At 34.8% G+C, this 23,740-nt stretch overlaps 1 protein-coding gene across 28 annotated transcripts in view; it reads left to right on the top strand.

Annotated features, from left to right (window-relative positions):
• Positions 1–23,740, top strand: part of NFIB (nuclear factor I B) — a 417,340-nt gene that overhangs the window by 354,655 nt on the left and 38,945 nt on the right. For all 28 annotated transcript variants that reach the window (XM_070590235.1, XM_070590220.1, XM_070590222.1 and 25 more), the window contains 2 exons: positions 3,627–3,747; positions 6,838–6,956. In XM_070590235.1, coding sequence (XP_070446336.1) covers positions 3,627–3,747; positions 6,838–6,956 — 240 coding nt within the window. The remainder of the gene's footprint in view (positions 1–3,626; positions 3,748–6,837; positions 6,957–23,740) is intronic.

Raw genomic sequence — 23,740 nt, 5'->3', positions numbered from 1 at the left:
TAGATGCTGTAGAAGGAGAACCATGTCAGAACCTTTAAAAGCCCAGAGAGATATTTTGAAAAATAAAAAAATAGAGTTAAAAAATTACGAGGTAAATTTAACATACTTAATTCATTCTTTAATTCATAATGTCATCTCTTAGAGGTTTGTAAGTTACCTGTTATAATAAACAGTACTGATTTGTAATTAGTACATTATCTGTATTCATTCATTAGTTAATTTATTCACAAACATTTATTCTCTACTTCGTATGTAAATAGGTGTCTCTGAAGTGCTTGAGAAGTTATTCTCCTAAGTGTTTTAATGTATCCACATTATAATCTTATTTACACAATTGAACTTCATTGTTTATGAAATAAGGGTTTGCTAAGTAAACATAAACTTCAGCACAACCCTTATGCTGTATATCACCAATTCTGACTTCTTGAGGGTTTATGGTATGTTAATGGTTTCTGTCCTCTAGGGTTTTACTATCATATGACCCACTAATGTGTATGTTGACTTTAGCTAATGAAGCTATTCAGTTTTAGGATAGTGATCTTTCTGTTGAATGGTATTATCTCCATCTTAAAAGTTGATTTAGGATCAGCTTTTGGAGTGAGGAGAACAATAAGAGAGATTAAGGGTTGGCCTCTAACCCTTAGAAACTGAGGTTCTTGGCAGCTTCGTTTCTAAGAGGTTATTGGCAGCCTCTTAGACGTGATTTGCAGCTTCCAGCCTTCTTGCCCACTCTCTGGGAGAGCTGCTAACACTGATCTTTGCATCCGATGCAAGTTCTTACAGAGGCTTTTAAACAGGAATATCTGTCTAGGCCTTGCTGTTCTCACATACTCTCTTTGTTATTAAATAAATGCTATGTGCACTGTTTTAGAATTGGGCCATGTTTATTATTAGTCTACTTTTCTTTCTGTAATCTCCCATTTAATGTCAGAATGCACCCTACATTTTTATAATGCTCACATATAAATCTGTAGACAAATTATTTTTATCACTGTTTTGATACTCTGGAATAATCTTTCTGGAGAAAAATTTAGAAAAAACAAAATTTCCGAAGATTTTTTATCGTTTTGCTGTAAATTGTACCTGGTACATTTATGGTCAAGCAATCTTTGTTGATGATCAAGCCATGTGTGTTAAATAGAATCTACAAATCTTTGCCTAAATATTGCATGAGCTTAATAAATTGCAAATAGTTGATATGAGATGTAAGTTGTAAGATTCCTCTTAGTAAGCCAGTTCTTTGAATTGTGTCCATTAGTGTGTAGGAAGCCAGACAGATTGCTTACTTTCGCTGAGCCCCTCCAGTGCCTCCTAGCACATGCTCTCCTTTCCAGTGTCACATAGAACATGGTTCTAATAATAAACTAAAGCATGTGGTTATTGTGGGATTTCTTACCTTGCTTTTTTTTAACCTCTGGTATACCTCAAGCCACAACAAACAGCTACATTTTAGCTTTCCAACAGAGTTCAAGCTATTAGGCAGGGTTACACACTGAATACAAATATTTTCTGTGTAAAATGAGGGTAAAGCTTATTATACAACATGAACAATCTAACAGAAAGCATAAGCTGCAGAAGTTTGGAGCTATGACTAATCTTGTCTGTATTGATTTATTTAATCTTTAATAGGGAAAGAGAGATGTTCATTGTGTATTCCTTGATTACTTCTCCACAAGAAAGCATGTGCCTCTTCATCGTATTTTCTTAAAGAATATTTTAAGTTAGTCTTGGCCTGCCTGACATTGTAATACAATTCAACTGATAATGAACGCATTTGGAATGTTTATTAAAAGTCTGGGTAAGAAAAATTCGTTGAAAATCCGCAGTCCCTTTGGAATGTTCTATTTATCTTGAAGCAGTTAGGAGAGAGGGGGAGATGAAGTAGATCACGTGTGCTTTGAGTGAATTTCAAGGGTTCTAAAATTGTTGCCACAACGCACTTTCTCTTATTGGAGCTTTTGAAGGCCTGGTAAACAGGTGAAGAAATAGAAAGTATTCTTAAGCACCATCCTTTTACACCAACCTGCCTGGTTTCTGCCTTGCATATTATCTCTGCCCGTGACTTTGCTCCTGCAGTAACCTCTGTTTAGAATGACCTCCCTTCAATACTTTACTCATTCTCCAAAATCCAGTGCCAGCTGTAGCTTTTTCCACAGATTTCTTGGACGTTCAAGCCTGTATTGAATTCTTCTTCCCTTGAAATCCTACAGTATTTGTCGATCATGTCATTCATTTGGGCAATTTCATTATAATCTGCATTATCCTGGTATTTATATGTTTTTTATGAGTGTTTTGTTTACCCAACATGTTGCCCAATATGTTATATTAAGGATAAGGACTGTCTTAGACCATCCCTTGCAGCACCTGCTAGTAATGGACATAATCAATAACTTAGTGAATGAACAAACTTAAACCAATCGTTTTGTTTATACCACTTCATCTGCTTTTAGCACATTTTTGAGTGGTTCCATCTTTGCCAACCACTTCAGCCTACCAGGGAAGAAATTTGGGTGAGAAAGCAAAGAAGGAAGGGAAGTACTTACTATGCACAGGGCACAATGTCGGGCTTTTATCACTCCTGACCTCATTTCATTCTTGACCTAATCATATGTGGTACATTATTATTATTCACATTTGATAGTTTAGGAAACTGAGGCGCATAGCTCATAAGTGGCAGAGGGAGCTAAAACTAAAAGGCTATCTGTCTCTCAAGACGCTACTCATTCTAACACAACCTGCTGCCTCACAGGTTTATTCAACGTATCTTGAAACAAATTTGTAATCCATTGTACAAAAACCAACACGTGGATACAAAAGTCTCAGTTGATAATATATCAGCAGATTCAAAAAGGATTCTTGATTTACAAAATAATACTATCAAGTATTTGTAAATACTTGATTTACAAAATAAAGTGTACAGCTCCATGAGTACATTTTAAAAGACTTATAAAGCTGTGACATAAAAACTTTTTAAAAATCAAGACATAATTATTGAGAAAAGCCACACTTAGCATTCATATATGAAACCTGAATATGTATTTTGGAAAAAAATTGACTTTTACTTCGTATTTGTCAATTTCACTTGTATACCTGCCCTAATATAAGAATTATTTATATGGAATAATTATAAATATCATGGTTTCTAATCCACTCTAATATTAATGTTAATATTATTATAGGTTAATAATCCTTGATATTTATTTGTGAAACTGTTCTGTATTGATTTATTTAACCATAATTTGCTCTTTGAGAGCCAACTTAGTACTAAGCGCTATTCTTGGGGCTGAGCAATAGGAAACATGCGTTGTTTCCTCTGACACATCTATAGACCGGTGGGGTGACAGATGTAGTGATAACTAATACAAAGGAGTGAGTGAAGAAGTTTGGAGAGTGGGAGTAGAGGAAGTGATAACCAATGATTATAGTCTGAGTACCTCGAGTTTCCAAATATTTGAACATTGGCGTCGTGAGGAAGTGTTCAAGTCTGACCCCAGCGGATAACTTAAGGTCAATAGAGTTCTCCTCATCCTTGCCCAGAGGCATGGAAAACATGAAATTATTACAGTTGAATAGAAATGATAAGTGTAAATGTCATTTCCAATGTTTCTTTTTGTTTTATTCCTCAGCGCCCATAACCCAGGGAACTGGAGTCAACTTCCCAATTGGAGAAATCCCAAGCCAACCATACTATCATGACATGAACTCGGGGGTCAATCTTCAGAGGTCGCTGTCTTCTCCACCAAGCAGGTAACTGAAAGGGGAGCTACCCCTATTGCCAGTCTATATACAGATAGGTAGGTAGGTAGGTAAAGAGAGACAGGAAACAAAGCCAAGAGTTCAAGAATTTTTGCAGATTTTACACAGATTTTTAATCTTTCCTGGTGAAATTTATTTTGATATTGAAAAACTAAATGTAATTGTTCAAAGCATTTTAAAAAATCTTTTTGTGGGGACAAGGGAACTATGAAAATGTATCAATATGATTTTTATCCTATTCTTTTGATATAACAAGTTAACTAATTCTTGTGACACATTTAAAAATGATGTTGTCATGGCAGGGGTCCCTGGTTTATGATTGATCCATCCTGGTAACTTCTACCCTAATTCCACATCCAAGCTCGGGATAATGAAACATGAAAAATAAAATGTGTCATTTACTTGACTTTAAAAGTAAAAGGCCTTATTCTAGGCCACAGTTTGCCAAGTTGTTCAATTAGTCGGTATTCTTTGAAGATTTTAGTTAACTCTCAGTTACCAATGAAAATATTAGTGCTCTGAGATTTGGCTTGACTAGTCTTTGTTGGGAATGAGCCACTTGGCTTTTTTTTTCTGTTGACATTCTCATTTTTCTCTCTTGACCTTCTAATTGTAACTTTTAGTCCCACGGGAGTTTAAAGAGAGGTTTCCTATTTAAATGAGGGATAAATAGCTTGGAAAGTTGTGCACAGAATTTCATGATGATATGTTCCACTATTATAGAATGATAGAAGAGAACTGAGTTAATGAGAAGGCAAGATGAATAAATATTATAGCTTTGTTATTTTTTTTTGAGTTGGATCTTCAATATATGAAGACCCATCTTATTTCTAGAGCATTCAACATAGCCATGATCAAATATAAGAGCATAACAGACATTTTATAATACCGACTTTTTAAAAATAAAAGAATATCTGGGTAATTATTTTCCTATGCTATTATCAATAACGAAAATTAACTGCATTTGATTTGATTATGGGGCTATGCACCTTACTATGTCTGTAAGCTAAGTTCAATTTCATATCATTTATGATCAAACTATATTTTCACATAGTTAGATTGCATACCTAGATAATTGCATTTATTAGCACTAAAATTGTCTATGACATGGTGAGGTCTTAAAAATGCTTTAGTTTTCCTAAATTTGAAACATGGATAGTAATTTTTTCTTTTGTCTGATGGATTGGTATGTTGTCACCACAAACCTTTCCTCAAAATCATTTGGTATCCGATGCTATACCATTCAAAATAAAAAAGGTTTAAAAAACATTTCTCTGTTACTTTAGGAAAATCTTTTTCTTCCTCATTTCAAGTTTTCCTTCCATCTTTACTGCTGACTCACAGATGGGAGAATTGGATTAAAGGATGGTTGAACAAACCAAAGTTCTAACTTAGGATACTTTAGGGTGAAACCGAACAACTGTTGTTTGCTCTCACTGTGATTTAACATGGATGAGAGGTTGCCATCTTCTACATCGTGTTAATATTCTGGGAGCTGTGAGTCAAATATTAATCACAAGTATATCTATAAATATACCCCAGACATACACATGCTTCCAGGGTTTGGAAACAGTGCAGTAGAAAGAACACAGTCTTGGAAGTCAGAGTCCTTACTTTGGTTGGACTACTTCCATTAACTTGCCCTGGGCAATTTCACTGAATTTCTCTAAATTTGTCTCCCCACTTGTAAAAAAGGGAGGATTGATTTATGTATATGACTTCTGAGGTCAATTCCAACTCTGAAATCTTTTACATTTATTATCACTGCATAAAGTTAATTCAGAAGATATCTTTTTAGTTTTTACCTGCATAGATGCAAATAAAAATTTTGTTTTAATTGGAGGAAGAAATATCTGTTTTCATAGTTATAATTAACTGTTTAATAGGGTATTGGTGGGGATATATGAAAGCAGTATATTAAGCCATATGACATGTGCCATAAAAATCTGCTCTAAATGGTTGCTTTTCTTAATTATTGAGATAAGCTATGTTTTCTCTCTCAAAACGTACTATTTTAAAAGTATGCTGTTTCGGGGCTGGCCATGGTGTAGTGGTTAAGTTTGGCATGCTCCGCTTCAGTGGCCTGGGTTCGAGGGTTCTGATCCTGGGTGCGGACCTACACCACTCATCAGCCATGTTGTGGCAGTGACCTATATATAAAGTAGAGGAAGATTGGCAACAGATGTTAGCTAAGGACAGATCTTCCTCAGCAAAAAAAAGTATGGTCATTGATTTGATTGGCAATGGACTGTTTTTCATGGTTGATCTTAAGAATAAAGGATCAATAACCGGATTTTTAAAGAAAAAGTAAAGAAGAATATATGAAATAGTTTAAAATCAGTAGAGTACTGTTAAATTTTTTAGTATTATTAATTATAGCTTTGCTAATAATAACTACTATTTAATAAGTATCTTCTAAATGCCAGCCACTTAACTAAGAGCTTTATATTTAATAACTCATTTAGTCCTCTCAACATTCCCCTTTGAACTAGGTTTTATTATTTCCATTTTACAGATGATTAAACTGAGTTTAGAAAGGTTAAAGAGCTTACTGTTCAGAAGTAGCAAGTGGCCTAGTAAGATCTGATGCTAGACCATCAAAGCTCGTGTTCTACTGTACTCCATTGCCTTATCATCGAATTACTCTGAAGGGATTACATTGTTAACGGCAAGTGCTATACAAAGGAATGTTATTAATATTGATAATAATTATCAATATTAGCAATAGAGTCAGGTATAATCTTAATAACAATTTAAAAATTAGTACTCATCACATTAAGAATTCACTTTTTACTACTGAAATTTCTTTGGAAATACATTTGAAAGGTAAATATAATAAACGTATTTGTTAGGCAAGTACAGGTATAATATGATATAACAAATGGTATCTACAGCTAGAAATATTTTTGCTACTCCTGTTGATGTCTTGAATACTCACCGTTATTTCTAAATGATTCTGAGATACTGTTACTTGTGTTTATGGACATTTCCACAGAAAGAATCTTCTCAAATTATGTATTATCAAATGCTACACATCTTCCCAGAAATCCCATTAATATATCTGTTGTCATATTTTGACAGCAAAAGACCCAAAACTATATCCATAGATGAAAATATGGAACCAAGTCCTACAGGAGACTTTTATCCCTCTCCGAATTCACCAGCTGCTGGAAGTCGAACATGGCATGAAAGAGATCAAGGTGAGGAATAAGGAGATGCCTCTGTGGACATTAGAATAAAATGTTGGTTCATTTCTTAAGTTTCATTTAGTCAAGATTTTATAATTGAAGCAATATGGGTTATGTTTTCTTCACGAAATGATTACAGTAAAATTATTTTTAAGCTAATATTAGTCAAATGTTGTCAAAGTTAAATTACAAAAATCCCGTATTTTACATGTTTACTGGACTGTTTCTTTCACACAAAATGATCTTTTAGAACCCCCAGTTACGAGTGTGACTGACTGTGATCTGTCTACATGAGCTGCTTGGATTGCCACAGAACCACAGGTTCTGATCCCATTGGATCAGCTCATCCCTCTGTGTGGGGTGTTTTAGGGAGGAGCCAAATCTGATGCAGTTCGCAGGTGCCAGTTACTCAAAGTTCCCTTTAAGAGGAAGCCATGATTCCTTTTGAAAGTAGGTACAACATAAGCAGTAAATAAAAATAATGCAAGAAACTCTGTGCCTGAGTCAGCCTGGTTATGCTTTTTCTAGATGAATATATGACCCAGTTGTAGGGCAGCTTTGGAGAAAACTATAACTTTAAGAAATAGGTATTCTTTGGCTTTCTGAATTCAGACTAGCTATTTTTCCTTCTGAAAGTCTATTCAATTAAGTATATTTCATCAGACTTACTCATGCCTTTTTGCCACAATGAGAGGGAGATAATTAAGCATGGAAATTAGAAAAATTAGCTAACTGCAATTTTTGTTGGTATTTGTGCATATGTGCAAATAGGACTTACGTCAGCACATAAAAATGTATTTGAAAATTGTTTTTTACATCAAGTTCTGCATTTTATTAAAAATGTAAAAGAAAAGAGCTCTTCATCAGTGTTTTTCAGCCCATGACTTGGGTGGGGTGTATTGAGGAACCCCAGGAGACAAGTAACTCTGAAGCTTCGCAGTTAAAGCCAGAGTTAGTTCCTTAATCACGACTCCTTTTTGGCTGTTCCAAATTTCTATACCGAGTGCCATAGTGTTTAGAGAACAGTGAAAAAGTCTTCCTGGAGGAAATGGACTTGGAGTCAGGTGGGTCTTCTTTAGCGTGCGGACACTTTAACTAGTAAAGAAGGGGACAGTGTGGGCAGAGACAAAAGTATAGGCAAGTGCCGAGGTGGGGAAGTAAGTTTCAGAATGGCTGTGTGGGCTGTGTGCCTGGGCACTGTGCATGTGGAAGGTGACAGCGGTCATTTTAAGGAAGGACTTGAAAGTCAGCTGTTCTCAGAAAGACAGTTTTCGCTCTGAGGACACCTTCCCCAATCTGTTCTTCAGGGAGTAGATGAAATCATCTCTCTAGAACATAATAACATCATATCACTCTCCTGCTTCAGAGCCTTCAGGAACTTCCCATTCCTCTTAGGAGAAATCAGAATTCCCTGATATGACCAAGAGGCCCTGTTTTCTTGTCTGGCCTCCGACCACCGCTCCAGCCTCAGGGGGTGCTCACTCTTTCTTCTTTTTGCACTGAGCTCCCTGCTTTGTTTAGATTTGGGAATGCAAAAACCCAAGACCTAAGCCATGTCCTCTGGAGTGCTCCTCTTATAACTCTTTATCTGGCAAGTTCTTTGTCATCTTTCAGGTCCCAGCGTAAACTGGGGACAAAATCAGGTCCTACTCTATTTCTCTCTTCACATCTAGTGTTGTTCCTCATTGTGTTCATAATATATTATGTGTTTACTTATGGGATTAATTGTCTAAATCTGCCTACACTGTAAGGTCAGAGACTTTATCTGTTTGGGCTACTATGGTAAACAGTGCCTAGTAACCATGTACAACGCTTGGTGCATAGTAGGGGCACAATAAATATTTGTGGGATAAATGAACCATTGATTGACAGAACGCCAGTCTCATTAGTGAAGGCAAGAAATAATATGGACTTTCACGTAACTTGCAGAAGTGAGAATAAAAACAAAACCCTCAACCCTTTGTATTTTATTGCTTGTTTTACTGACATTGTCAGTTTATTCTAAACAAAGCCGTATTTTCCCCGTCAGAAAATTATTCTGGAAAAGATTCTAATGGTAGTAATAATAACATTGTGAATGTGTGGGAATGGATATGTTGTTCAAAAGTGTAGGTGTTCCTTATTATAGAGGGTGTCACTTTGTAAGAATTGGTTCCTCTTGCAGCCTATTGAATAAAACCAATCTCAAATCATATTATAAAACATTTTTGAAAAGTAGAAGGGAAACTGTCATTCTTTCTCTTTGTAAAATCATTGTATTGTCTTGGTGATTTTCTTTTGTCAAGATGACTGGAATTATTGGAGAAGTCTGTAAAGGCACATTATGTTAAGAGTAAGGAAGAATGATCCATTCTCAAGTGTGCTTAAAAAAAACTCTGTCACTTTAATTCTGAAGACCCTGAAGACTTTGTAACGTGCACAATAAGCCATTGTAGGAAGAAGGCTTCAACTACAATGAAAAAATGAGGGCAGTACGGTACTATCTTTATAAATTTGCTAAGCCAAATGCAGTCCTTTTGTTCTTAGAAAATTGCTTTTTTTAAATTTGCAAAATAAAATGCCCCGCGGTCGTTCTTGTCTGTCTTCACATGTTCTTTAGACATACTTGCCTGTCATGAGGAAGTTTTCTAAGGGCATATTGAGCACCAATATTTGTGATGGCTATAGTATGTCCTATACTTGTTTTTCCACAAAGCCCTGCACTAATTGATACTCAGTAACTACTTATTGGTTGATTAAAATATACTTGTGTTTATAATTGACAGAAATGTTTAAAATTTACTATTAATTATTTCCTTTGGATATGCCTTATTCTGTTAGTGTTGACTTTGCATTAAAATTTGGTCTTGCCATAGCCCTTAGCAAAACTGATTTTTGAAATATGAGAATCAAAGATAACAAAATTATGCACAATATGTGGCATTCTACTTTCCTTTCTATTCGGAAACACCAACCTAAACCATTGAGATTTATTCCAAGCAGGCAAGAATAAAGGATATAATGTGCCCAAGTTATTATACTCATTTTATTTTAAAAAGAAATTAGGCAAAATTTTAGTACAAAATCTAGATTCATGAAATAATAAATGTTCATGTAATTTTTAATAATTTAATGAAAAAAGTATTTTTACTGTAGCACATTAGAAGCTTAACTAAGTATATCTTTGTGTCTTTTCAAAACACAAAACAGTAAGAATTTCCTGACCATAAAAGAGTTGCATTTTTTAATTTTGCAGAATATAGACATGAACATTTTAAAATGAACATTATTTTATAATATTAAACATTTTGTAGGAATCTATATAATTTGCTTAAATTTCTTCTGATGAATAGTGACGGAAATTAAATTTGTCAGCATCTAAATTATTTAATTTTTATATTTTTACTTTATTCTCTTTTATACATAAGAAGGGAACAAAAAAGAAATCTGGGCCACTAAGAGGGCTGTGGAGCCACTGTCACGTTTCTTTCCTAGATTCCAGAATATTTTTCGTTTAGTCTCTTCTATAAGTTCCTTTGTCTTAAACTTCTGACCGTGTCCACCTCTGTTGAAAACTTTCTTTTTTGGTTAATGTTTTCCATCATTTTAGATTTAAATGCTTAAATTAACAGAACCAGGTTAGCTTATCAATGTGCAGGTTGAAAATTTCTTTTATTCCAACTCTTACCCTCCCAAAATTCCATCTTAGATCTTGTCTACCTTAATTTTTTTCTGAGTCAATTCAGACTCATTCCTAGTTGATGTACTTTTCTTGAAATCATTAGAGCAATCCTTTGTAACTTCTGATAAGAGGGCAAGTAAGAGACAGGTCTTGCTTTTTCCTCTAATTCGAGTTACTTTCATGAAACCAAATACTAGTTGTTCTTCAATGCCCAGGAACTTAACAGACTAATAGTGCTAATAATTATGCTTGAACGTTTGAAACAATTCTTTATCAATATCACTTTGCCATTGCCATTCTGATAGTTGCTGATTCATCTAAGTCTGAATATAAAACTCTTAAAACACTGTTTAATAGACATTTAGTGAAATGGTAAATATATTTGTAATATACAGCTGGGGTTTCTAAATGGAAAATTTTAACAGCTTCTAGTCTGACGAGTATTTAAACAACTTGTAATCTTAGATAAAATGTAAATTCAAAAAGACATTTTATGCAGTAAAATTTTATTCTTACACATTTAGAATTTGAGATAATTGGACTCAATTAACATTTATCAAATGTCTATTTTTTGCCAGGAATTTTTCTAGGCATTGGGCACACAAATATGAATAAATTAAATTTGCAGCACTTGACCTGCTGAACAGAAAAATAATTTTTTACTATTTATGAAAAAAGGTGCTTCACAGAGAATAAATAATATAAACCAGATTATGAGGGGACTGTTTCCATGCCTAAGAACTAGCTTACTTTTAAGCACTGTGAGAAGGAAATCTGTACACAAAAATCAATAAATTGGTATGTTTGCAAAAACTAGCACTACTTAGTGGTGTATTGGTATGTAATTACAACTTTAAGAGTAGTTTAAAAATTTATACTGGACTCTCAAATAGGCAATATTTAGACCTTGTGCTCTGGTTGCTGTAGGAACTAAAAATTGCAATTTTCTTTTAAATTTACAGTTCTGTCATTTAAATAAGTCTCTTCAGCTAGTCTTTTTGATGTTGTAATATATTTCCAAGCCCCAGAGATTTATTTGTGATAGTTTTGCAAATGTTCTCGTTAGTAATATAGTCGTAAATGTTGTGCTAAATTTCAATGTGCATTTTATAGAGTTCTGTGAGGATATAGTATTAAATATCCAATGGATTAAGCAAAAGGGCTCAAGGGAACACTGGAGCTAGAGAGTAAGAATGCCAGCTTAGTGTCATGAGTTCAATAAAGCAAAAGAAATAAATAACAGTAAGTAAGAGTATGGTAACGTATGATATAATGGAATCAGAGACCAGCACTTCTTAATGTGTGTTTAAGGAATGTTAATAGATATACTGGATACAAGAGCTTTCAAGTAATTTTGGAAAAGTCTGTTTTAACAAAAATTTAGACGTTTTCATTCATGAATGAAGTTGTAGAATATCTGGTATACTACTGTTTGCCAAGAATGTGAATATCCAGAAGTGGATATTGACTGAATATGTTTATTAAGTTTCTGACTTCAGAACCTTTTTTTTCCCATCCAGGAATCTATGGAGAGGATTAATCTTAGGTTCAAACTTTGGAAAACAGTGCTCTAACCCAGACTACAGTCAGACAAATGATAGAATCTCAAGATTTCTCTAGAGTTGTGGGAGCTGAGTGAGTGAGTGAAAAGCTTTCAGGAAGAACTGAATCACTGCTGTCTGGGAGTCATTAACGTTAAATGAAGTTCTAGAAAATGGCAGGACAAACAGCTTAGTTATCTTCCTGGAAGAGATTTTAAGCTCCCCTTGGGGATAGAACACCAACAGTTCCTTACATTCCTAGCGTTTGTATCACAAGGATTAAATGTCAAATATCAAATTTTGAACCAGACAAAAATCAAACATACAAGTGCTTTGGATGGATAAATGGGAATAGGTGGTTTGAATTTAATGTTTAAGCACAATTTTTAAGTTTCTTTGTTTAGCTGCTTCTTATTGAAAATATCGAAAGTCAGGAATGTACAGGTCTTACAGAACTTGAAGTGAACCTGGTGTGCCCTCAGACCATTGGAGAACAGACTCTGGGATGCCTCCACCATGGTGTGTTTCATTCGCTGCAGCTATACTGCTGCAGTTGAGAAATCACAACATGAGCATCTTTTCAACAGAGAGGAAGACAATAAATTGTTGGTCAAGACTTTCATTAGAATTCCTTAGTTGCCTGCTAATTAACAGATGTTTGTGCTCCTTTCATGTATTCTAGTCAAGAAGAGCATTTTGGATGGGGCAAACCTGTGAATATGTTAGAAGGGTCAATAGTACTTAATAGGGGAATGTTGTATTCATATTTCTGTGCTCGAGAGCCTTAAATGGTTTGAAAATATAACATTTGGGAGAAAAACCACAATGGATAATTAGTTTGAAAAAATAGCTTGCTGTTTAATACTAGCTCTCTAGATTGATGGAACACAGACTAAAATAGGAAAGTGGAAAACCCACGAGAGACAGTGTACTTTAGTACATTAGTGTGCTCTGTAAAGTTTCTTGGGATGGTAAAAGGTTTTATTTTGTATCCTTTCACACATTGATTTCATGTTGAAATTTATTGTGAAGTAGTTTGGAAAGCCAGTTTATTTTGAGTTATCATACTACTAATATTGTCTAAAGTAAGAAATTGATTTTTCAGGGAGAGATCACAGATCATTAGAACCCTTAGCAAGATGTAGTCCAAGCTCCTGATTTTACAGCTAAGCAATCTTAGGATCAGAGAGGCTGCCTTGTCCAAAGTGTCCACATAATTAATAGCAGAGCCTATCTTCTCTTAAAGGCTGATTTTTTCTTTTCTGTTATCCTTCAATCCACCTGGAGAATCAATATGTAAACTAGCTTATGTAAGGAGAAATGGACTAGGAGAATTTGAAGACTGGCTAACAAGTCTCGACAGATGAACAATTTTCCTAGGGTGCTTCATGGAAGATTCTGTTAGAAGCTTGTAGAACTAGAATGGGAGAATAGAAGTGAATTTATGAGTTTTTAGGATTCTGTAAGAATTGACAAAACAAAATTTAAAATGGTAAAATGTATGTCTTCTTTGTAAAAAATCAAACTCTTAATAGTAGTGCCAGTAAAAGTTTTTGAAGTAAAAAACATTGGAGATATAAGTACTGTTGATGGATAAATGTGAAGAAGAGCTGGTTTGAATTGAATCTTTAAGTATGATTTTTAAAAGTTTTTAAAGGCTTTTTGTTATGGAAAATATTGAAACTAGAGAAATTCATAAAGTGAACCTCCAGGTACCATTACCAAGCTTTAACTGTTATCAATATGTTGCCAATCTTGTTTCATTTAATACCTCCCACTTTTTTGAAATGTTTAAAGTAAAGCCTAGACATCATGTCATTTTACTTGTAAATACTTATAAGTGTTTCTAACAGACAATGACTTTTTTAAACACAGCCACAATATCATTATCAATTTAGCAAATATAACCATTATTTCTTAATAGAATCTAATATAGAATTCATTTTCAAATTCCTTAGAATATCTAATATATTGTTTAAAAGAAGATCCAAAACAGTCCATATACCATATTTATATTTTCAGCCTCTTTGTAGCCTATAATAGTTTTATCAACTACTTTTCTATATCAATTATTTTTATATTAACTGGTTTATTTTTTAAATATCATTTATTTATTGCAGAAACCATATGAACTTAAAATTTTTGTTCAACAAATACATGTAAATGAGGAGAACCAGACCCTCCTGCCATTTGTGGCTCCTATTCATGGGGCACTTAGTACCTTTCAGGTCTGGGTTAAGACTTTACATATATTTTTGCTTTTCAACTGTATTTAAAAACCCATTTTACAGCACATTAAGCTGATCTCTACAGTGATTAGGAAATTTGATGTAGATGCCACAGACAATAAGTAGCAGAGGTGGAATGGGAGTCCTTGTCTGTTTAGCTGCAGAACCTGTGCTCATTGTTACTGCGTACACTGCCTTCCAGACAGGGCGTTGTGATGGTACATTTATGATTTTGTAAACTAGTTACAAAGCCTGTATTACAGTTTTTTTTTTCCTAACACATGAAACTTCAATACAGATAAATGCACATAATTTCAGAAGGGTTTATGGACTCCCGGGATTCATGAGTGCAGTCCTTGGGCTGGACTCAGGTTGAGAATCTCTTTTGCACTGACTAATAAAATATTGTTAATAAATCCTAAAGTCTAGAATGTCTTTAGTAGAGGTGTGTGACATGCATCCGGTTTAAAATAAGCTATATATGTCAAAATATAAAAATAATTATGTATTGTCATATATATTTTTTCTTTTAGTTCTCTTCTAATATTTTGCCTTCTGCCTAGAGCACTATAATGGCGATTTGGAAAATGGTGTGGCTTCAGACAAATCACTTAATTTCAGTAAACTTCGAGCTTTCTCATCTGTAAAATAACAAAGTTGGATAATAAGGTTCCTTCATGTTCCCCCATTCTAGATTTTAAATTAATTGGAGTCAAAGAATTGTTAGATCTTTAGTACTTGAGTCTTTAAGCTTTCATTAACATGGATCTTTTTGAAAATTCAGAAAGTTTTCTATTTCTTAAATTATTTTTTAAATGTTTATTTTCCATACTCTCATTGAATAGCAATAATCAGGCTGTTTATGTACTTGGAGGCACCATGTTTGCCTTATACCTTAGGAATGTGCAGTTCTTACAAATACGTGTCCTGTCCTGCACCATTCTGGTACAACAAATGATTGATAGAGATTGAGTTATTATAACAGAACCTTGTTATGGGATCTCTGTCTCCTACTTTGAAAATAAATGACTCAGCCAGACGGCAACATTTATTTTCTCTAAATGACTAGGGATGTAGCAATAGGAGACCATTATCCTGTGACAATATTCTGTTTCATTGACATTATCTCACAAATGTAATTGGTCCATTACTAAATAGAGGTTTTGTTACTGATCAATTTCACGTGATTTCTAAAACCATTAGGATAATAAATATGCCATCATAGTAATTTCATTGACAGAATGTTCTTTTTTACTTCATTTACATTTGTTAGAGGAAAAATATAGATTTAGGTTGAACTTAAACACTACAATTTATACCAGTTTTGACTACTTTTCCATTAAAAGAAATGGAATATTGTACAGAGTAATCGTGTTTGCATTGAGCTGCTGAACTGACGACCTTAAAATTTTCATGATTGTTTTCTCTACCACACTGAACCACATCAAATCATAATTGTTACTAAGCAATTAGTTTACTACCTCAGTTTAATGATTTTATTTGAAATAAGTTCCAGATCATTTCTAGGACTTTCCTGTAAATCCACTAAAGTAACACATCAGTTAAATCAACCCTAACCATTACCAGTGTGGATAATAACAGCATTAGTAACAACAGAAACCTTGAGACGTCTTGTAGCATAAATGTTTCTAAATGCATGGCTTTTCCCCAAATGTTCTCCTCTAAAAACTCATCTGTAATCTTGTTAAATTAGAACTCTTCCAGTATCTTTCTGACTTTTACAGTTAAGGTTATGGTATTGATTTTATTTTATAGTCCATGGCTCTCAGATGCTTAACACTAATAAGCCTCTACAGCCGAGAGGTCTCCCCAGAGGCATGGGGATGAGCAGCTCCTTACCTATGCCAGTATTTAATAAGTGACTGAAATATACTCCAAATCCTGCATAATTGTTTCGTGTTTTTCCTCCTTTCAAATTAGGTTTTCTGACATTATTCAAGGCACTTTATCATTGTCTGTTAAATTACTTAATGGACAAAAGCATTTTGAAGTGTTTTTAAGAAGCAGTTTTCATGTATTGAGTATCCACTCTTTTAGCACTGTTGTTCATTATTCAAAGGATTTTTTTTTTTTTTTAATGTCTCAGGAAGGTGTTTGTGAGCTTCAAAGGGGTTTGAGCTTTAACTTTGTATTGGGTGTAGGTGTAGCCTGGAGACTTTTTGTTATAGAGATGTGATAAATGGAGACTTGTAGTAACACGCTACCTACTCTGCTTGGCTTGAAATATACTATAGAGAGAGACTTGAACTATCAGAAAATGTTTTCAGTTGCTGAAGAATACGGTAATATGCTCAAGTGTAGTTAAGATTCAATAACTCAGTGCTTGAAGTACGAATTTTCATTTGCTTAACAAGAAGACTACCATATATTCTCTTTTTAAAAAGAACTGGTTTCATTTAAAAGAACAATTGAGAGATCTAATTGAAGGTGATATCTCCTCTTAATGTAGCTTTCTGTTTTTCCACAGTTATCTTAGAGTGTGATAAATGTGAATATATATATATATGGAGATACTTTCTTAACATGGCAGCTAATTATTTTTTGAATCATCTGGCATCATCATCAAACTACTGTAGTGGGATGAAGTCCATATGTCTTGTCATAACATTCAGAGCTTTTTGTTAACTTGGAGTGTGTGGGAAGGACTTATTCACATTTGCCACACAACCAAAAAAATTTACATCTAGAAGAGTCCTTAGAAACAGACAGACACATCTTCTCTTTCTTCATTTGTATTCTCAGAAATACATTGTTTTGCCTTTAGCCAACTAAACTGCAAATGTTACATTTATGCATTTCATTTTACATTTTGGCAACATCCAAAATGTTGCCTAATACCTAAGACCAATGAGACATTTCCTTCCAAAAGTCTAGTGTTTGACACAGTAACAAGATCCGCTCATCATTAGGAGCTATTTATAATACTCTGTGAAGCTACAGGCAGTATTTTTCCCCCCAAAATATGTTTTTTATCATTTTTTATTATAAAAGTAAAAATTACTTGTTGGAGATTTGCAAAAAAACCTGTCAAATGTAAATAAGAAAATAAAAATTACTTGTAATCCTATCACATAGAGGGAATTCGTGTCACTATTTGACTATATTGTGTGCCAGACTATTTTCTATATATTTTTTCTATGCATTTCCTACATACTCTATGTATTTTTTTTTAACTAAATTGGGTTCATATAATAGATGCTGTTTTGTAAATTATTTTCTTTTCTTGTTTTCATTTATAATATCAGTGGCATTTTATCATGTCATTCAATTTCCACTTTATCATGGCTGCATAAAAGGCCACCCTTTGACTATACTATAAGTTTTTAAATGTCTACTCTGCCTATGGGTGTTCCGGTCGCTTCCAAGTTTTTATCTAATAAATAAAGATACAGTGAACATCATCGCATGCACATCTTTGTGCTTAAATCTGATTGTCTTGCTCTTGTCTAATTCTATTCACTGTCCTCGGTACCTAGTATACTGCCTGGCACCAAGTCACCGAGTAGATGCTCAATGAAATTTTGTTAAAGGAATAAATACATTCCTACTGTAGAATTACTGAGTTAAATGTTATGTCAATTTCTAAGGCTTTTGATAAATATTGATACAGAATCCAGAAAAGTCTTATCAGTTTACATTCCCACTTGCAGTGCCTGAGTGGTTGGTTTGACTCCACTGTCATATCCATAATATTTAAATGTAGAACTGGCTCTGTAAGCAATTTTGAAGCATGTCCTCTGAAGTATTTTAAAGAGCAGTGTCTCTATGGCCTTGTGTCTCTACCATGCACCTCTTTTTTGTCATTTATGTTTCATTTAAACCATCAAGCATCACATCTCATCTTTTCTTTCCCTGAGCCGGATAGCTTCATTTTATTGTGAAGGAGATGGGGAAATGGAGATAGTACCTCAGGGATTATGCAAAGCTTTCAAGTAAGTAGGCATAGCCTGCTTGGTCTCTCTCCTTTCTTCCTCCTCCAGGACATACTCCCTCAGGGCACTTCCCCACCATCAGTCCTTTACCTGCAAGTAAAACTTTTTATGAGGACCAGCCTGGTTCTCCACAGGGAAACTATAGAAATAAGTACATCAAGGCTTTGGGCTAGGATCTTCTAGGCTTGATAATTGCAGCATTTATATAGTTATAAATAACCTCCAAACTTTCCTCTCCTCAACATGATTTACCCCAAGGCAAAACAGAGGAAGAGAAACCTTGGTCTCTTAGCATTCAGTTGGCAGAGTCAGCTTCCCTGCCTTCTCCTTGTCCTCTGGGCACAGGGCCCAAGCTGTTTCCTTGTCTCAGGACTGCCTCTGGATTTATGGCCTGAAGTAAAAGTATCAGATTTCCAGCTCCTGAAATCGTCCCACACACTAGATTTGGAGGCTTCTCATTTATTATAAATAGCGTTATTATTTTACACAGATGGTCCATTCCTTTTTCATGTCGTCTTCCAGCTTCCACCCCAACATTTTAATGGAAAGCAGAAATCCCCCAGTTTAGGTAAAGTTCATTTTCACTCTGTGTTTTGTGTTGTTTGACGTGGTTTCAATGGAATAATGGATGTATTGACCACCTTTGCCTCCGTGCAACAGTGAGTTTGGTCTCTGAAGAGATTTTCTGTAGCCAGAGTTTTGGTAAATCTGTAAAACTCTCTAAAAAAACTCTCTTCTATGGAAGTCTAAAACCTGTAAAAAATAAAGAAATATGGAAAACCCTGAGGGGTATTAACTTCATAAGACTTGTCAATGGCATATAAGCTTGGCAAATCCCAGGCATTGGAACCTCGCTAAGCCCAAGGTTCCTACACGGGCCTCTGCCTCATTGGTCTGTATCACACTCATACCAAAGGGTCGAAGTTAACAGAAGTTCCCCTACTGCTTTCATTGCACCTTGAGTTTTCCTCTGCAAAATAGAATCCTGTAACATCTGTTCAGCAGCTTAATAACTTAAAAAATAAAAAAACATTTTTAACAATGATAATAGCTTTTTAAGTACTTAGTAATAAAACATACCTTAAAGTTAAATACTGGAAAATAAAAGAAGCCGGCAAACGGTGACATGTACCTAGAGGGCTCATTTAGGCTTCCTCACAAGCATGGTGTGTAAATAAGAAAGACAACTTAGGAATGTGGAAAAGGATTGGACTTTTCAAAGATTTTGAGGCAACTTGCTTTTTTGTTAGCTAGAGAGAAGTATGTTTTTCCAAATCACAGGAATGGCACAGTTAATATATTTTAATTTACGATTATGCTGTGCTGAAAATAATAGCTTCCCATAATTCAAGAATTCTTGTGCGCCCTTACATAATTGATTTGAAATAGTTGTAACCATAAGTGTCGTTATAGTGAAGAAGAATAGGAATTTTTTTTGGCAAAAAAGAAAATGATGTGTTTTCTATGTAGGTGATAGAAATCTGATTTGTAACCTTGATCTACTCAAGCATATTGGAAAAGCTAACATATTGCTCTACTCTATGTGAGGAAGGAGCAGGTGTCCCAGACAGGCAGGTGTTAAGGTGACTGTTTGAGCTTGCCCTAGATCACTAGTTGACTTCAGGGAAGTTCTACTAACAGGTGGCTAACTGATGGGAGTGCCATGTGACATTTATCCCAGGAGCGACTTGGATGACAGGCTGCTACAGACTGAGGAAGGGGTCTTTGCTTTGATGAAGAAATTGCCAAAACTCATGTCTCATTAGTGTTTCCTAAGGTTCTTTGGAAGTGAACAACAGTTTAATTAAGGGCTGACGTAAACACGTTTCTGCACACTTTCCCTGCAGCATTTTATCACATTAGAATTGATCAAAATTGTTGCCTTGGGCTGACTTGAACAGATATACATCTGGAGCACCATTTGTGCAAGCTGCCGATGAGTCGAGTACATACGCTGTGTTTCACAGCAACGCTCTTCCTTTGTAGATGAAATTACCTTGTTGGGAGATGAGCTGATCTAACTCTTTATTTGCTTAAGCCTTTATCTCTTTGAAGTGATGCTGTGAAATGAATGACACATCGGGGCTTAGGATGTATATGTGTCACAGTGCCAACAAAAATTAGAGTAGATCTAGTAAAAATTATACAATAACTTGATTTTGCAAAATACCTCTTTAAAGGTGTGCTTAAGTCTACATGAACCAACTTAGCTTATATGAGTAGGCTACTTGAACTTTTTCTTACATTTTTGATCTTTTATTATGTATTTAACTATACAAATTGGTTTCTGAAACCATAACTATTGTCTAATTATAAATCTAAACATAGGTGTAGACACTGGAGAATAACACTGTCAATGTGACTGTTTCTGTCTTTTTTATAGATTAGCCTCTCTAATCTTCTGTCATTAAAAAGAATCCTTTCTACAATCTAACATGATCACAATTGCAATTATTCGGTAGTGTCAGTCCTCTCTGCTGAACTGTCTGCATCACCAGGACAGGAAGCCAGTGGTCTTGTTTAACATCTTGAACTTTATGCCTTGTCCTGGCTCCTCACACTTATTGGAAATTCAGTCACTGATTCTGTTTTCTCTCTCCACTTTACGTTCGATTACTTCTCGTCTGGCAGTGTGCATTCATGCAACATGCATTTTAAGATTTACTATGGTTATTTCGCTCATCTTACCCTACTAGTTATTATTTCCCTGCTTCTTTCACATGCAAGAGATTCTAAAATAAACTCCCTACACACAATGCCTTCTCTGCCTCTTCTACCTTCTTTCGATCCTTTTTAAAAATTCTCTTCCTGAGTGGTATGTTCTTCCAGCCTCTACATATTATCATCTTCTGTAGGAGGTAAGCCATTAGTTAACTTAAAAAAGATATGTATATATGCTATAGATAGAACAAGTGCAAAATAATCATGAAAAAGCCATAAGTCATGTGAGATACAAACACAAGATCATTAAGGAAATCTTGATCTCCAAAGTTCCTAGGGAGAATTACTTAAGGAGAAAAGAAATCAAGTTGGTTCAATGGATAAAATATCATTCTATAGATGGAAGAAGAGGATAGAGAGACATAATATTCTAGCTGAAGGGAATGTCATATGTAAGGAAAGGCAGAGAGTTAGAAACACATTCTTCCTGCCTCCCTCCTCCCCCAGGAGGCCATAAGCAAATTAGCTTAGCTGAAGTTTTAAAAATGGAATGATAAGGAAAAAGTTATCTTAAAAATGTAGTACCATGGTAGATCTTAAATGAGGAAGATGGTGTTTGAAAGAGATGATTCCAACTACTGTTTTTATAATAAGCCGCAGTGAAGAAGGCCCGGGGGAGGAGACTAGATAAGAAATCTTGATTCAGCCGGGGGAGGTGCAGTCATCCCTCAGTATCCAGGAGACGTGGAGGGGATTGATTCCAGAACCCCCCCTTCCCCCGCAGATACCAAAATCGGCAGATGCTCGAGTCCTCTAGTCGGCCCTCTGAATCCACGGGTTAAACATCCGCGGATTGTGTACTATGTTTACATTCCGGGTTGGTTGAATCCAAAGATGCGGAACCCGCGGATACAGAGGACCGACTGTCAAGTGTAAAGGCCCTAATGGGCGCTGCAAGAACAGAAAGAAAATAGAGCTTTTGGAAAGTTTTTCCCTTCAGAAATGAGTTTATTTATAAATTTTTACTTTCTAAATCAAATGTAAATTCCTTTGATTACAAGACCTCATTGGCCTTTGCCTGTTTCTCATCAGCCACCAGCAACTCTTGACTCCTTCCCACCAATAGAGACACCAGCTAATCCTTTTCTCATCTTGCTTCTCTCTATAACTTCTTTATTTCATGTATTATTCAATTTATGCATTATTATGTATATAGTATTATTCAACTTACATATTTATATATTATTCAGCTTTATTATTATTCATCTTATTTTCAACTTAATCTTTTTATGTATCATTCTTCCTGCTTGAGGAACAATGGATTGTGAAAAGCATGACATTCGTATTTCTCCACAGAAAGGTCACTTAAAACCATCTCTCCTATATATTCAGTCCTCAAACATTTTCTGTAGCACATGAGAGCATTAAAAATAGAAACGATATCATTTTCCAGTTTGGCATGAGGTCTATTAGACTGCAGACATTCAAAAAAAATTTAAAATCAAAACAATGCTAGTTTGATTCCTGACTAAAATATAATAGCTAGAAACTCTACCCTTATTTCTCCCAGATAATTGACCTTTTATTTTTATTCCCTCTTCAACCCAGAGTTGTTTTTTTTTTTTTCTTTGAGGGGAAAAAGGGCTCGGCATAGTGCCTTGCACATGCTGTGTACCAGTATATCTTTATCGATTAGTGGGCCCCAAATTAATTTCATTTCATGGGAAAACAAAGGCAGTTAAGCCTACTTTCTAATACTACCATTTTTTATCTGTTTCTAAAGAAAATCGTTTCAATATGGCCGACAGACCTTCCCATTCTTATTTTTCCTATTGTAAGTTTGTTGGTTAAGGAGGAGAAAATTTGTGGTCCCTTTTACAACTTGAAGAGTGAATTTTATTTTGTTTCTGCTGTGTTGGCCTCTATGATTCCTCTGTGTGTTCTGAACATGAAGTTACCATGATTATTCTTTGCGTGCCTAGAGAGACCCAGAAAAATGAATGGCCCTATAATAATGACCTGTAAGGCCAAGTGTATGATTTTGACTAAGAAAATACAAAGGCTTCGTTTCTCAAAAATTATATAATTGTGAAAACACATTTTTAGTTTTATTCGATGCCTTTACCAGAGCTCAGGTCACTTTTCAAATGGTAAAACATAATGATAATAATCACCTATATTCTTGAAGTTCTCTATAAACACCCTTGATTTATGTGCCCTTTACAAAAAGAGACTCATGTGAATTTGGCTGGGTTTAATGAAAATTTGGAAATAGTTACAGTAGTTGCAGTAAGCTTGATTGAATCATCTTCTCCACAAATGACATAACTAGAATGACACTCATTTTGCTTCCCAAGCTCTAGTCATACTGAATTGTTTTTAAATGATGTACAACGTCTGCTTTATTATTTCTATTATGGAGTCTTCAGAGATTAATTTACACAGGTTCATTTTCATTTACATTTATACTTAAGCACAGGTAAAGCATAAGAGGGTCAGTAGAAAGTAACCAGTTTCTTTTCCTGAGTTAATTTGAAATTAAAAATTTGGATTGGAAACTTATTACATCATCTGTAAAGTGAAGGATGGAATAGAGGTTCTTTATCTGTTTGTCTGGGATTAACTTCGAGCAGGCCAAAACCTATATTTGTAGTATTACCTTTTAAAATCACATAGCTGTTAAATGAAATTAAGGATTATTTTTTGGCAGTTTGAAGGTAACTTAGCTGAAATGAATGTCCTTTGTCTATTT

This window comes from Equus przewalskii, chromosome 22 (assembly GCF_037783145.1).
Source record: "Equus przewalskii isolate Varuska chromosome 22, EquPr2, whole genome shotgun sequence".
NCBI lineage: Eukaryota > Metazoa > Chordata > Mammalia > Perissodactyla > Equidae > Equus > Equus przewalskii.
This window is presented reverse-complemented; position numbering and strand designations above follow the sequence as displayed.